This window comes from Mastigoproctus giganteus, chromosome 2 (assembly GCF_048544385.1).
Source record: "Mastigoproctus giganteus isolate SK-2022 chromosome 2, ASM4854438v1, whole genome shotgun sequence".
In the NCBI taxonomy this organism is placed as follows: Eukaryota; Metazoa; Arthropoda; class Arachnida; order Uropygi; family Thelyphonidae; genus Mastigoproctus; species Mastigoproctus giganteus.
In genome coordinates this window covers 30,554,232-30,567,952 of record NC_143576.1, presented here as the reverse complement: position 1 = coordinate 30,567,952, position 13,721 = coordinate 30,554,232, and the positions used below count along the sequence as shown (strand labels likewise).

Below are 13,721 nucleotides of genomic sequence, written 5' to 3'. Positions count from 1 at the left end.
AATTTGTTTTTATTGTTATTATTTTATTTTATTTATTTATTATTTATTTTTTTTTTGGCTGGTGCAACATAAGCTGCACCATGTGGACATTACTAATACTAATAATTATTTTACCACAATGGTATCAGTAAAACAACGTATTTATGGAAGTATTTCACATCTCTCACGTGGATAAATTAGGAGTCATTTGGATTCATTCATACCCAAATCGACTTGTGACTTGCTACTGTTCCTGTTATACGCCACACCTCTTAAATTTATTCGACTACTATCATACCCAGTTATCCACCATCAAATTACAATAAACACACCTGATTCCTGATCTTCTCAAGAATGTTACGAGAAATTTTATTGTAGCTTGGAATATTATGTTTGAAATAGTATAAATTAAGAATGGGTTCTGTCATCAAAATCTGATTCATTAAGATTATTCGGTATGCATCTACCCCTAGAAACAATGCTTACGTGGTGGTTAGTCCTCATATTAGAACAGGGCCTATCTAAGCACTCTAGGTGCCCGGGGCTGGGCATACCTATGGCCTGAAAATTGAATTCCGGCATTGAATATCAAAAACACTGTCTAAGAATGATTTTCAAAAGCAGAAAAACGTTTTTGAAGAAGGAACATTAGTGAATCAATGAGATGAAACTTTAATTGCTAAAGGAAATTTTTATTTTGAGTTAAAAAATAATAATAACAAAAACTAAAAGTCTTAAACATGTTTCAATTGAACAGCGCTCGTATATTTTTCTTAATAACAAAAAGACAAAGAAATCTTCATCCGGAATGAATAGATTATAGAAAACCATGCACATCTAACACAAAAACTGTTTATCATCACTGATACGGAGGAGAGCGTCTGTCTAATAAAACAGCTTGTGACTGGTGTAAGAAGAATATCACTATTAGTTTGGCACGAAACTGGAGTCCGAGTCAGGTGACCAAATGTGTGTTGACGATGGTAGTACCCAGCACAAGGGACTGTTGTTAGTTGAAACCATGAATTTCCTTAGGAGGAGTAGTTGCCTGAGCCTTATACTTTGCATATTTTGGAGTAAGTAATTATAGAAATCGAGTATATTTAACCTCTTCTCCTAACATTTACTGATGCATGATGATGAATTTATCGTTTGCTGGTGAATTAATCGCTTGCAAACTAGAAAAGATGTTGATTTTACTTCAAAATGAAGGGAGAATTACATATCCCCTCCCCATTCAGGGGTAAAAATGGAAAATAGTACGAAACGAAATTCTTGGTAACATCTTATTTTTAATAATCAGTATGCATGTCACATTGCCGATGTGTATGACAAACGAGAATAGCGTTACGGTTCTTTCCAAGCCCTGTTCTCCTTTAATTTAAATACTCGATTACAGAGAGTCTAATTATCGATGACGTGTTTCTTTATATAGAATAAGTCTCACAACTGGTGAGTATGGGCTTGGCACACTCAGGGTCCTGAGCTGGATACCATCATTCTTCTCTTTCTTGGTGATTTCCTTCTACTTCTGACTCTCTCTCTCTCTCTCTCTCTCTCTCTCTCTCTCTCTCTCTCTCGGAGTAATTCAGAATTTTTTTTTTTTTTCCTGGATGGTGCAGCATAAGCCGCAGGCTTCCTTGCACCATACGACTAATAATAATAATAAGTCAGTAAAATGCGCTTTCGCTATATGAGGCAGTGAGAATAAAAGTGGTGTTAAGTCATGACATAAATTTTATAAAATGGCTTACACTCACGTACGCATTCTATAACCTTGCTTCCTTTTATTCTGCTAGCGAATTAGGTAATTATTTCTACGGGTGACCACAGAGAGAAACACATCATTATCATACTAAATGAAAATTAGAAAAAACTGTTCAGTTATTTACGTATCGCTAACAAAACGATAGTTCTGACTGTTTGAGGAAATGACGTTTATGCATTAACTGTAAATTAGGGTTGTTATATCAAAATCACTAAAAAAAAGGGGCATTTCAAAGAATCGGGTAAAAAAAAAAGACAAAAAGATGATATATCAATAGAGAATAAGGACAAAAACGATGGCCCACTAAAAAATCAAGTTTTAATAATCAATATACATTATGTGCATAATATACATACATAATATTTGTGTATATTCAACTTTCTAAAATTGTAAAATATTGTATTTGATAGTGTATGGTCAAAAATATATATTAATAATCACTAAAAGTGATTATTTTTAAAAGTGACACTTTAACTATTAAAAATTGAAACTTCTATTATTTCTGTAATCGTTTATATTTTCCCGGTGACATAATTTGGTTTAACAATGATGGGTTAGAATATAAGTAGGAACAGAAATTAAATCAAGACATTTCTTTCAAGTTGTGCTGTAAAATTAATGTTTTTATAGTATCAGTTCATATTTTTTTTTCTTTTGTCCGCTGACTATATATTAATAAAAAAAAATCCTTTCTATATTTGCGTTGTGAGGAGTCATTGCGAAAAACATTGTAAGTTTTAAAGTATTCTGAGTACGCTCTGGCTTTTTGCAATTTTCGAAAAATTGTGTCAGTTTTCAGCAGTTGATTAAATGGTTCGTGTTTGCTTTCTATTTCTATAAAATTTTTCAAGCTTCTTAATTGATCAACACATTTAACCTCAACTTTGACTCTCATTAGCGATCAAATACTAAACACTATTTTCCACATCCTCCCATGTTGGCTTTTCATCCAGGTGAATCGTGAAAATTCTTCTAGGGGTTTCATCCACTTATCCAAATACTCCAGGAAATTACTGTATAGATTCTGTCTTATCACAGAAATTTTCTCAGATATTATCTTGGTCCTGTGCACGTTTTTCTGCAAGTAATGATTTAATATTTAGACCAATGAATGTTTGTGTTGAGCGTTTTTCAAAAATTTTCCTCACTGATTTCGAACTACTCAGTACTTCAGCAATTGAGCTGCCCTTTCAATTTTTTTTTTTAATCTGAACGTACTAACCAAAGATATAATTCACTGAACTCATTTTCAAAAAAAAAAAAAAAATTTGATTACCGTTGGTGGCTTTTCTTGTGACACAAAATAAAACGCCTTCAGTGCTGGAAACATGCGAATCATCATTTCAACACTAGGAAATAATGATAAGTACTTTGTCTTGCTGTTAAAGAGAAGCTGTCTGTACTGTGAATGGTCACAAACTTAAAATATTTTTTGAAATCCTCAGTTCGCGTAGTACTGATGTGAAAATGTTGATAAATTTTAATGATGCACGCCTGCTGTTTCCTGGTTGTATCTGTTAATTCTTAGTTTTTCTGTAATAGGATCCATGAATTCCATTTGTTCCCAAGACTACCACTTAAACATTGACTATTTGTGTATAAGAATTCCTTTTCCTCAGTGAAATGGGAAAGTTAGAGAATGTCCAAAGCTTGGAAAATGTTATTCGTGTTATTCCCAAATAAAAAAAAATAATAATTATCATTTAAACAAAAACTCCATGACTAGGATTTTAAAATCTACTATTACAGCTTTTGACAAGTAAAGGAAAAAGTATGTGAAACATTCAGACTCTGTAATCGCCTTAAGCGACGATCCCAACATTTTCTGTTTTTTTAATTTCGGGTCAAACGTTCAACCTCAGTAACTGAAAAGCTAACTACCGAACGGGTCGACCTTTCTCCGGACTGTGAAAAGCAAGTTAAAGCCGAAGACGTTTTCTCCATTTCCTGTTTTTGAAACAACCCAAAACTATACTTTTATGATTTTTCTAGAAAAATGGTGACTGTAATTTTAATAAATGCGAAAAAATAAAATCTTTTCATTTTGCTTTAACTGAACCCGAGAGCTCAAACAATACAGAAAACCAACGATGATCATGCCAACTTTGTAAATTCAGAGATAAGATCCGCAACAGTGTATATCTCCTATAATAATAATAGCAAGAAGTAACGACCATCCCGATCATCGTGTCAACGACAGGTATGGTGCCAAAGACCCCTACATAACTGCCTAGTAGCAATAGGTCTCCAAGCGAACACGTACAAGCAACTCCAGAAAGTCGCAATCCAGAACACCTGTAGTCAGAGAGTTCCTTGACCAACAGTAACACCAGACATTACAACCGCCCTGTGTACTTGGTAGCAGTACTCGTCACGGAGTGGAATCCCCCAATCAGGGAGAAATAATATAAGAGCAACAATAGTAACTAGGGAGCTTCGCCCCTTGCTCGCCAAACCCCGCGTTCGTTTTTCTACAAAAATTGTAGAGATATGACGGAGTAAGTCATCTTTTATACGTAAAATATACACACCTGTCGAAATGCACTGAGGTTCTTCCTCCCCCTTTTTACTCCCTCACTCATGCTTTTTTTTTTCTTTTGTTCTCCGTCAGGAAGCTCAGGCGACCCCCTAATGGAGAGTAGCCAGAGTACTGTGGAGAGCCTGGCTCACCTCCCATGGTGGTGGGCCAGGCTGTCCACCAGGCCATAAGGAAGATAGTGGGGAATACAAGCGGTATTCCCCACTATCTATGAGTAATAAGAGGTATACCCCAGTGTCTATGAGTGTAAGTAGTATCGGAGGACGGTATGAACGAAACGTCGGTATGGTAGGTTAGCCACTCAGAGGGTGTGGGGAAAAAATTGGTTTATATAGTATTTTTCTGACATTTGTTTGGTTTTTCTCTCAATAAATGGCGTTAGTGGTAATTTAAGAATTATAATTTTCAATTTATTTTTCGGGGCTCGACCCTGATCTGTTGTTTAGTGAGCGGGCATCTTACCTTGCAGATTGTGACGTCATAGTGAATAATTTTAACGTTAATTTGTGGCAATGGATTGTGGGTGTTAATAGGGAAGGCGTATTTTGGGGATGCTTATGCTGTGGGGGGAGGGCCGCCGCATCTGTGTCGCAGACGTGGAACCTTCTGGGCGGAATGAAAAACTTTTTTTTTTTTTTTTTTTTCCCTGAAAGATAAATTCCTTGTTGTTTCTATCTGTTGTTGAGATTTAGAAATAAAATTATCTGCATTCTTAAAGTTTTTCCTTCCCAAATCCATCTGTTCTTGAAAAGCTGAAAATTAAACCTGTGCGTTTCCTTGAAGTTTTGTCAGTTTTATCTGCAATGATTATGTTATTATCTCAAAAGCTGTAATTTGTGAATATCGAGAACTAGAGAATTCGCTTTTATTCTGATTACATTGTTCTTCTTCGGGAATTAAAATGGATATTTTCCCCCCTTGAAAACCTATACAAAGTTCCACCTATTCTTGAAAAACTGAAAATTAAAACTGTTTGTTTGAAGTCTTATGAAGTTTATCTGCAATGATTTTGTTTTTCTGAAACCTCTGTATGTACTTGATGTGTAAAATTTAGCGAACTGTCTTTTGTATCTTTGAAACAAACCAAACTATTAAAAATGTTGCTAGATGACATGTACAAAATAATTTCTTCTCGAGCCCTAGTGGTTCTGACGTCCATTTGTGGCAATTTTTGGCAAAACTATTTCTCAGTGACTACATAGTTTTTCGTTAAGATTGTAATTTTGCCGTTTTAGTTTTTAGCACAAGAATGGAAATTCTCAACTTCGTTTTAACGGCTAAAACGTTCGACGTTTTAGCTGTCACAACAATAATAAAAGCGTATATTAAGCGACATCAAGTGTACTTGTTTAAACGAGTTTAAGTGAAAATTACCAACGTTAAAAAGGTTGGCATTTTAGGTTATTTTCGATGTTACCTCAAGAATAAAACTATATTTTAGCATTATCAAGTGTCGTTTTTGACTCTACTTAAATTTCCAAAAACAAACCAAAATACACGTTTTGGTTTGTTTTTGGTTAACAAACCATTTAGTTTTGTCAAGCAATTGAAGAGTGTATGCAAAGCTGACCTGTGTTTCTTTTAGTGACCACCAAATAATGATTTTTTCTCAAAAACTAAACAGTGACATCTGCTTCTTAACAGGCCAGCCAATAACATCAATAGTTTAGCAATTAAAAAAATTGTGTGTTTGTGTGTGTGTGCGCGCGCGCGCTCGCATTTTTCAAATGCGTTTTCTTAAAGCCTACTTAAACATTCTGAAAGCATTAAGATGATAGTTTTTATCGTCAACAGTTAATTTTTTGCTCTCAAGTAACTTAGGCTTACTAATCACACGTGCTTTTAGAATTTTCAAAAAGCAAAGTTAACAAAAACACGCAAACTATTTACAAGCTTAATAAGGGTCCCCACGAAGCAAACGCAATGTATGTAAGTGGGATGAAAAAACATTAAACTTAGTATTTCTCTGATGATAGACGTATGATTAACATCATGTTTATTGATTTTATATGGTGTAAAACGGACACTACCAGTTTTTACAGGGTTAAAAACTTTAAATTTAGAATGGGTGTGATTAAAAATATTTTCATGTATGATTCCACTGTATTTGCAAAGCACAAGCGCGTGTGTCTTCACAATATCCGGATCGATTTAATGGTAAAAATTTCTAAAGTTAAAAGTGCATGGTGAAACACCTCTTGGTGCAGCACTTGATAATCTAGTTTTTGTTGTTGGGTTCCTTGGTGCATCATTAACTGAGGCTATAATGCTCAAGATGATAATCCAGCGGTAATAATTTAAATCACAAGATGGGAGATTAATGATTTAGTATATGAATGTAGTGTAAAGCTGCTTTACATTTAATGACAAAGTTATAGTTTTTCAGGGCTCTTCTCTTATTTATTTAAATTTTGTTTCCTGAGATCTTCCTAAATTGTTGTTTGGGGCGGGGGGTGGAAGGTTAGTGCATTGAATACTTTCGCCGTATTGCGCCAATAAAGTTTACCGAATATTATGTCTGCACAGCTGTGTTTAAGACTTGCCTGTTGCGTTGCGGTGCGGTGCGCTAATTATTTTGAAAAATAAGGAGCTATCTAATATTTAGAAACGAAAATTGAAAAGCTTATTTATTGAAGCACGATTATTGTAGTCAGTAATAGATAATTTTAATTTGTAATCCGTTTGATGCATTAACAGTTGAACACTTTAATAGGTTTTCGTCATGCGGCTGGCGAAGAAGACAGCCAGATATCCAATATTGACCGCCTGCATGACCATTTGTTAAGCAAATATGATAGCAGTATCAGACCTGGAGTGCACCATTCAAATACTACGAGTGTAGGATTTAACTTACTGCCTAAGTTTCTCTTAGAAGTGGTAAGCATCTTTTATGTATTAAAATGTTAATTCTGAAATTATGATTTAGCTTAATGCACATCTGCGTTTGGTTTAGACCAATCAATTGGCCGGGTTAATGTTCAAACTTACATTAATTTGATATGTTTGCTTGTTTAATGTACAGAGGAAGGTGACAAAGACATACTTTGCGATTTGCGTTTAGCTGTTCGTTACTTTCTCTCTATAGTCGATCATATGGACACATCAGTTATTTGTCTGGATATCGGTGAATGACTACAATATGGTTTAGGCCACTCCAAAACGGTTAAAGTTATCCGATCGGTTCTTACCCATGCAAATGCTGCAGTATATACACTCCTTGGACGACAATCTCTACAAGTTCGCAGTCGATAAGAAATATAGGCAGAAATTACTCATTCAACGTCCTTCTCAGGACTACGTCACAGGACATTAGAACCTGCTTCCGAGGACCTGTCCATCACTGCCATGGATCTATCACACCAGTGTTCAAACCTTTCTGCGTCTGCTCAGACACTATAAAGGACTTCTCCCTGGAAATAACGTCACTTGATAACACTCTTTTGTAAATATATTTTCATGTGTAGATTTGTCATTTGTGCGCTCCAAGCTTTAATCACGTATAATTGGTTATAATGCTGGGGTTTGTTTTTTTTTTTTTTTTTTCATCTTTGTTTATAATATTGTTATTCCTTTTATGTATATTCTTGGCTTCTAGCCGTGAAGAGTTCTGTGTACAGCAATGTGCCTTCTGTATACAATAAAGAGTTCTTCTTCTAATATCATTTTCAGAGTTAACAAGTGCTGATGTCCCTTGAAGAGGTGGTGCTAGTGAATTCTGTCTTTAATTAAATCCGTTTATTTATGAAATGCCACTCTTGCTTTGGTGGATGTAAGCAATCGCTTCTTTGCACGTAGAGTCGTTCATGAGGGTGAGTGTTGCTCTTGTTACAGGCCAGACGTAGTCGAGGTCAGGAGCAAGAGTGCAGTAGCACGCGCTCTTTGAGTGGACCGGGTTCAAGCCTATGACTGCTAAATACGATTAACGTTTGTATTGATGATTTATTGTAAGCTCCACTGTCTGGTGGTCGTGCCGGAGTATAAGGTTTTATTTTATTCTGAATGTTGGTGTGCCTTCGTGTTTACTGCTGAACAGGAGTGCTATACTCCATCCATGACAAGGTACGATGAGTTGTGGGTTCTGAAATACCTCTTCGACTGACTGCCAGATTTTCTGCTACTGTACAAGCTATTGTCAGCTTCCATCAGTCTTTTGCATCAGTCTCTTGATCTATTTCCGACTATAGGATTGCCGTTGGTTGGATGTTACTTGGTGATTGGACCAATACCCAGCCAGTCGTCCGTGAAAACCCCAGCAGGATTGCAGTTTCCAGCTCATACCGGCAATCTGGCATCGACTACCATGTCACGTTCGAAGTCGCTTAAATATTTCATCTTGAACACTGAATAGTCAAATAGACAAAAAGAAGAGAGCTATGAATATCTATATGTCCAGGGCACACTAGCTACAGGTGCAATATAGAAGCGACCACCTCAGGATACCACTTTAAAAAGAGATTTAATGTTCCATTATACGTAATATAATTTAAAAGGTACCATAATCATATCCAATCATAAACGATATATACAGCTTTATTCAATTAAAATGCAATCCAGCTTGGAATACAGTAGAACTTCATAAATCCAGAGTGCTCCGGTCAGCACGTGCTGGATTTTTGAAGTTTTTTTTCAAAATTATGCACATGGCATTCAAGGGTAATTCATTATTTTTATAGAAAAGCACAAAATCTTATTAAAACGAATACAAAACTGAATTAAAGCTCTAACGCAATGAGCCGGAAGTGTTTATCTTGCTCTTGTAGACGTTCATGCTCTCTTTTTAGTATGTTTTATTCAACTCATGGGTTTTTACATAAACATTAATTAAACTTAAGGGTGCTTTTGAGATAACATTCCAAACCCGTTCATTTAGGAAAAGTCCACATTTATGCACATCGGTAATAAACATTATACCTGCTCAAATACCACTGCTGTCACAATAAAACTGCATTTTGTCACGTGTTTAAAAATATCTCATTCCATACTCAATGCAGAGCGTACAACTACCAGTTCTCTTGGTGCACCTCGTTAGGAAAAATAGATAACTCAAGAGGCACTATACAACACTCATATATTACCTTATCACCAAAGCGAGCTGTTTTGTCAGGCAACAAAACCATTTATGTATTTAAAAAAACAATTAACAACGGGTACTTCTACTTAAAACTCTTAAACAGTCCACAGATAGTGTGAAGGAAGGTTACTCCTATATTTTCTGTACCTTACGAAATCTATTACTGCACACCCCAGGCGCGTAGTTTCAAAACAGAAACTATTGTTTCAATTTAAAATAAAATTCGTTTAAAAATAAAACTAGTCTATTCTTCAAATTGCTACTAAACTCTTTTCACTCTAACTTTAATTCTAAGCAGACTTATCAAAATATGACCCCAAGTGTCATCAGCTACATAAAAAAAAAAAAAAAAAAAAAAAAGGTAAATTGCAGCCATTATCAACCCACTGCAGGGTGGAAGCCTCCTCAACAATTCATGTTGAGGGAAATGGACCATAATCTGCCACGCTTGTCCAGTGCGGGTTGGCAGATCGACCGTATTTAGCAGTCAGGGGCTTGACTACGGAGGTCACATACCAGACATAATCTCAACCCATGAACTTAACTACATGACCTCAAGTGGTACTTTTCCTTTACCAAGGTTTACTGGACACCCCATCAGAAAAGAAAATAAAGGGGGGGAGGAAAGAAAGGAGGAGAAACGAGATTTACTGAACTAAAAGTCAAAAATAAAAATAATTTATACCATGCAGAATTTACTTTATCTAAATTCTTGTACATATATTTAATTGGAAAAAACTGGATAAACCATAGCGCCCCCGCTGCAACCGCTATGAATTAAAATAGGTAACTGTCTTTTCTCATCGCTGTATGTATTAGAGCTGAATCTCGTCGTTCGCGGGGGGCATTCCCAAAGATAACCACGAACTACAAATAGGAGGAAGGCGAATACAAAGACCTTTGGAAAAATCAGTTTGCAGCTCCCAAACAATTTTTTACTGGTCACTAGCTCTGCCAGGAGCGCATTTAGTACAGATGACTACAGTCTTGATTTTTAAGGAGTCCTTATATGCTGTAATGTAATAACTAGAATGTAATGTAATAACTGAAAATTAAGCTAAGGTATACATACGATCTAGATGACTACAGATTAAGAGAGTAGGATGTATTCTCCTCAGGGTAGGATTTTCTGCTAACCCCTTCCGGGATGGGACATGCAGAAACCCTTTGGATTTCCAGCTTTTCCCTCCGGGGTAAGATTTTTTGCTAACCCCTTCCGGGATGGGACATGCTGAAACCCTTTGGATTTCCAGCTTTTCCCTCCGGGGTAAGATTAAACTGTAAACCCCTCCACAGTTTCCCCCGAATATTTAATGTGGGACAGGGCTTTGGCAACCCGGCTGACTACCAAACGGCTCACTTTACAGGCTCCTCGTTCTGTATTCTTTCTCTTTCCCTGGGTTGGACGAGCTTCCCAACCCAAGGCTTCCCCAATTACTTCGCTCTCTACTAAAGGATGTTTCTTCATTCTTCTTTCCCCTACTGTCACTCCCACTCTACTCCTACTTCCTCAGTCACTTTTTTTTTTTTTTTAACTTGGCCTTTGTCAGGAAGCTCAGGCGACCCTGGCAGAAACCACCAGAAAACTAACACAAAACAACACACTACACCCACTTCTGGCATTTACAGAGTTCTGTTTACTTCAGAGAAATAATAATGGCGCAGTTGTAGACGAGAAATAATGGCGCAGTTGTAGGAAACCACCGGTGGCGCTTCAACCCAAAACACTATGCCACTAAAGCACTATACATATTTGTATAGTGCTTTAGTGGCATAGTGCTTTGTATAGTTTGAAGAACGAAATTTAGACATAGCATTCGCTCGATTACAAGGAGATTACACAGCGAGTTTCAAATTTTGACAAACGGCCCAAGGTACTTCTTATATATATATATATATATATTATAAAAATTGTATATTTTGCATTCATATATCTGAAGGACAAAATTAAATTGTGTGACTCCATATATACGTTAATCAAGGATTAATTTTAACACGTTAGTTAATGTACTCAGTACGTTACATTTTTTTCTTAAACGAACAAGATAGTGCATACCATCATGTTAGATCATAGTAAATCACCGAAGTAGGTGAAACGGCTCTTTTTTGTTATACTGTTATTGTGAATGCCTTCACAACGAGTTTCCCTGATATTGAACTACCTCGAGTAAGCATTGCTTATTTATGAAGTATAACTCCACAATATGAGAGATTGTATTATACACGTTATTATACTATTAATGTTATTAATAGTACTATTAATGTTATTAATAGTATAATAACGTGAGTTTGGGGTGGAGAATTACCCCAAGGTACTTCCGTCTCAGTTTCCAGTTTGATGGTTCTGCCAGCAATTTTAATCTGCGGCGGCCTGCTTATTTGAAGGATTCTTCTGAGTAGAATTCAAGTAGTTTTCTGAGGGGATATATGGAGTTTATGGAGGCTGGCTCATTCTTGTAGCTTTGTAAGGGCTTCCTTGGCTGTTGTTTCTAGGGAAGCTTTGGAGTTTCCAGTGACTGTAAGAATCAGGTCGTCTTCGAAGGTTTGGGTGGAAACATTCCCCCCCCCCGGGGGTAGGTTCAGGAACTCATCCATAGGAATGGGCCAAGGACAGAGCCCTGGGGGCAGCTCTGTAGACATTTCTGGAGACTTGCCAATAGGCATTTCTGACTGTAACACTTTTGTTGTGCAGATAGTCCTGTATGCAGCTGTAAAGATTTGCTAGAACGCTAGCTTCTCTGAGTCTTCGTAGTATACTTGGCCACCAGAGTAAGTCAGAGGTCCCGGCAAAATCCACTGATATTGGTGGCTGAATATTTGACAGAATCCATGAGCTGTCGAAAGGCATCTTCTGCTGAACGGCCTGCCCGAAGGTCGAACTGGTTTGGGGAGTGGAGATTTGCATTTTCATAGTGTTTTTCCAATCTAGATAAGAGAAGACGTACAAATATTTTGCTTAAAACGGGAAGGAGTGCTATGGGTCTGTATGACCTTGGCTGCTCTGGTGGCTTACTTGGGTTCTTCAAAATGAGGCATAGATTGGCCTCTTTAAGTCTTCTAGGAAAAGTCCAACTTCCAGGCAATGGTTGTACAGGCTAAGAAGGCAATTTGATAGCATCTCTGCAAGCTTCTTAATTACTTCTGCTTCAATGAAGTCTAACCCTGGACTTTTTTTTTTTTTATTGCCAATGGCAAGTTTTAATTTATCTAAGTTGAAAGGCTGTTCTATAGAAGTGGTGCTGTAGGATGCGTTTTCAGCACAGATTTCTTATTGCTGGCTGGATTGAGGATCTGTGTTTAGCGGGAACAGGGTGTCCAAGACGTTGTTTACTGACTCTTCCCAAGTGAGGGTTGTGGTGCCCTGCGGGGGTGACTGTAGAGGAGATGACCTCACCCCTGAGGAGCTTGTTCGTAACAGTGCGACACACAACTCCCCAGGGGGTGCTGTTTCCAGTCGTGGAGACCAGGTGCTCCCATGACTGTTTCTTCTTGGCTCTAATTAAGCTAGTGTAATCATTTCTTAGCCTACAGTAGTTATTACACAGGGCATCAACTTCATGAGGGGCCAGGTACAGCGAGCACAAAAAAAAAAAAATACTTTCCGTGCTGCATGCACCTGATGGCAGAGTTGTTCCTGTTGTTTGTACCATGATGGGACAGCACTCGGGAAAGGGTGTTTCTTCTTGATTTTTTTTGTCACAGACATTGGTTATGATTGATGTTGTTTTTCTCTGATGCTGATTGTGGTTGAGGTTGGTGAAATTGGTGTTTCCAGGAATTTGAAGTGAAGCTTGGACTGTTGAATTAAAGAGGTTCCAGTCTGCTTTGTTAATTGCATAACAGATATTTTTTTTTTTTTTTTTTTTTTTTGTATTTTTGGGTCTAACGGCACCAGGGATTTACCCCATCTCCGCGTATGTTCTTTGTATCGAGGACAGTACGCTGTCAAGGCCAAAGGTTTAAAAATGTGTGGGTCATGTGTTGTGTACTATGTTGTGCCCCTTGTTCCTCTGGCTTGTTAGCCGCCAGACCACAGGTGGGACCTGTCGTTTACGTACTCCGCCACGTGGAGGCCAGCCAGGTGTTCCCTTAAAGTTTGCTCTGGCAGGTCCTTCCACCTATTTTCCTGAGATTTCAGTGGCTAGGACCTAATAAAAAAAAAAAAAAAAAATTCTTCTTTTCTTTTGGGCACAGATGGTACATTATACGCTGCTTAGAGTGGCTATAAGGGATAAGCGCTGGAGGTGATAAGATTTCCTAATAGGTCGGGCATGAATTTTGGTGTTTTAAATTTGTACGTGTGGGGCAGGCGCTGTTGTAAGGGGAAAGAGATGGGAGGGGAGGTGGAAGACTGGGGGGTTGGA

General features: G+C 37.4%; 1 protein-coding gene across 1 annotated transcript in view; it reads left to right on the top strand.

Annotated features, from left to right (window-relative positions):
* The first annotated feature begins 933 nt into the window (after positions 1–933).
* LOC150089245 (neuronal acetylcholine receptor subunit alpha-3-like) overlaps positions 934–13,721 on the top strand; it is a 65,502-nt gene continuing 52,714 nt past the window's right edge. Inside the window, exons 1-2 of the mRNA XM_090389919.1 lie at positions 934–1,055; positions 7,000–7,163. Coding sequence (XP_090246045.1) covers positions 947–1,055; positions 7,000–7,163 — 273 coding nt within the window. The 5' untranslated portion in view covers positions 934–946. The remainder of the gene's footprint in view (positions 1,056–6,999; positions 7,164–13,721) is intronic.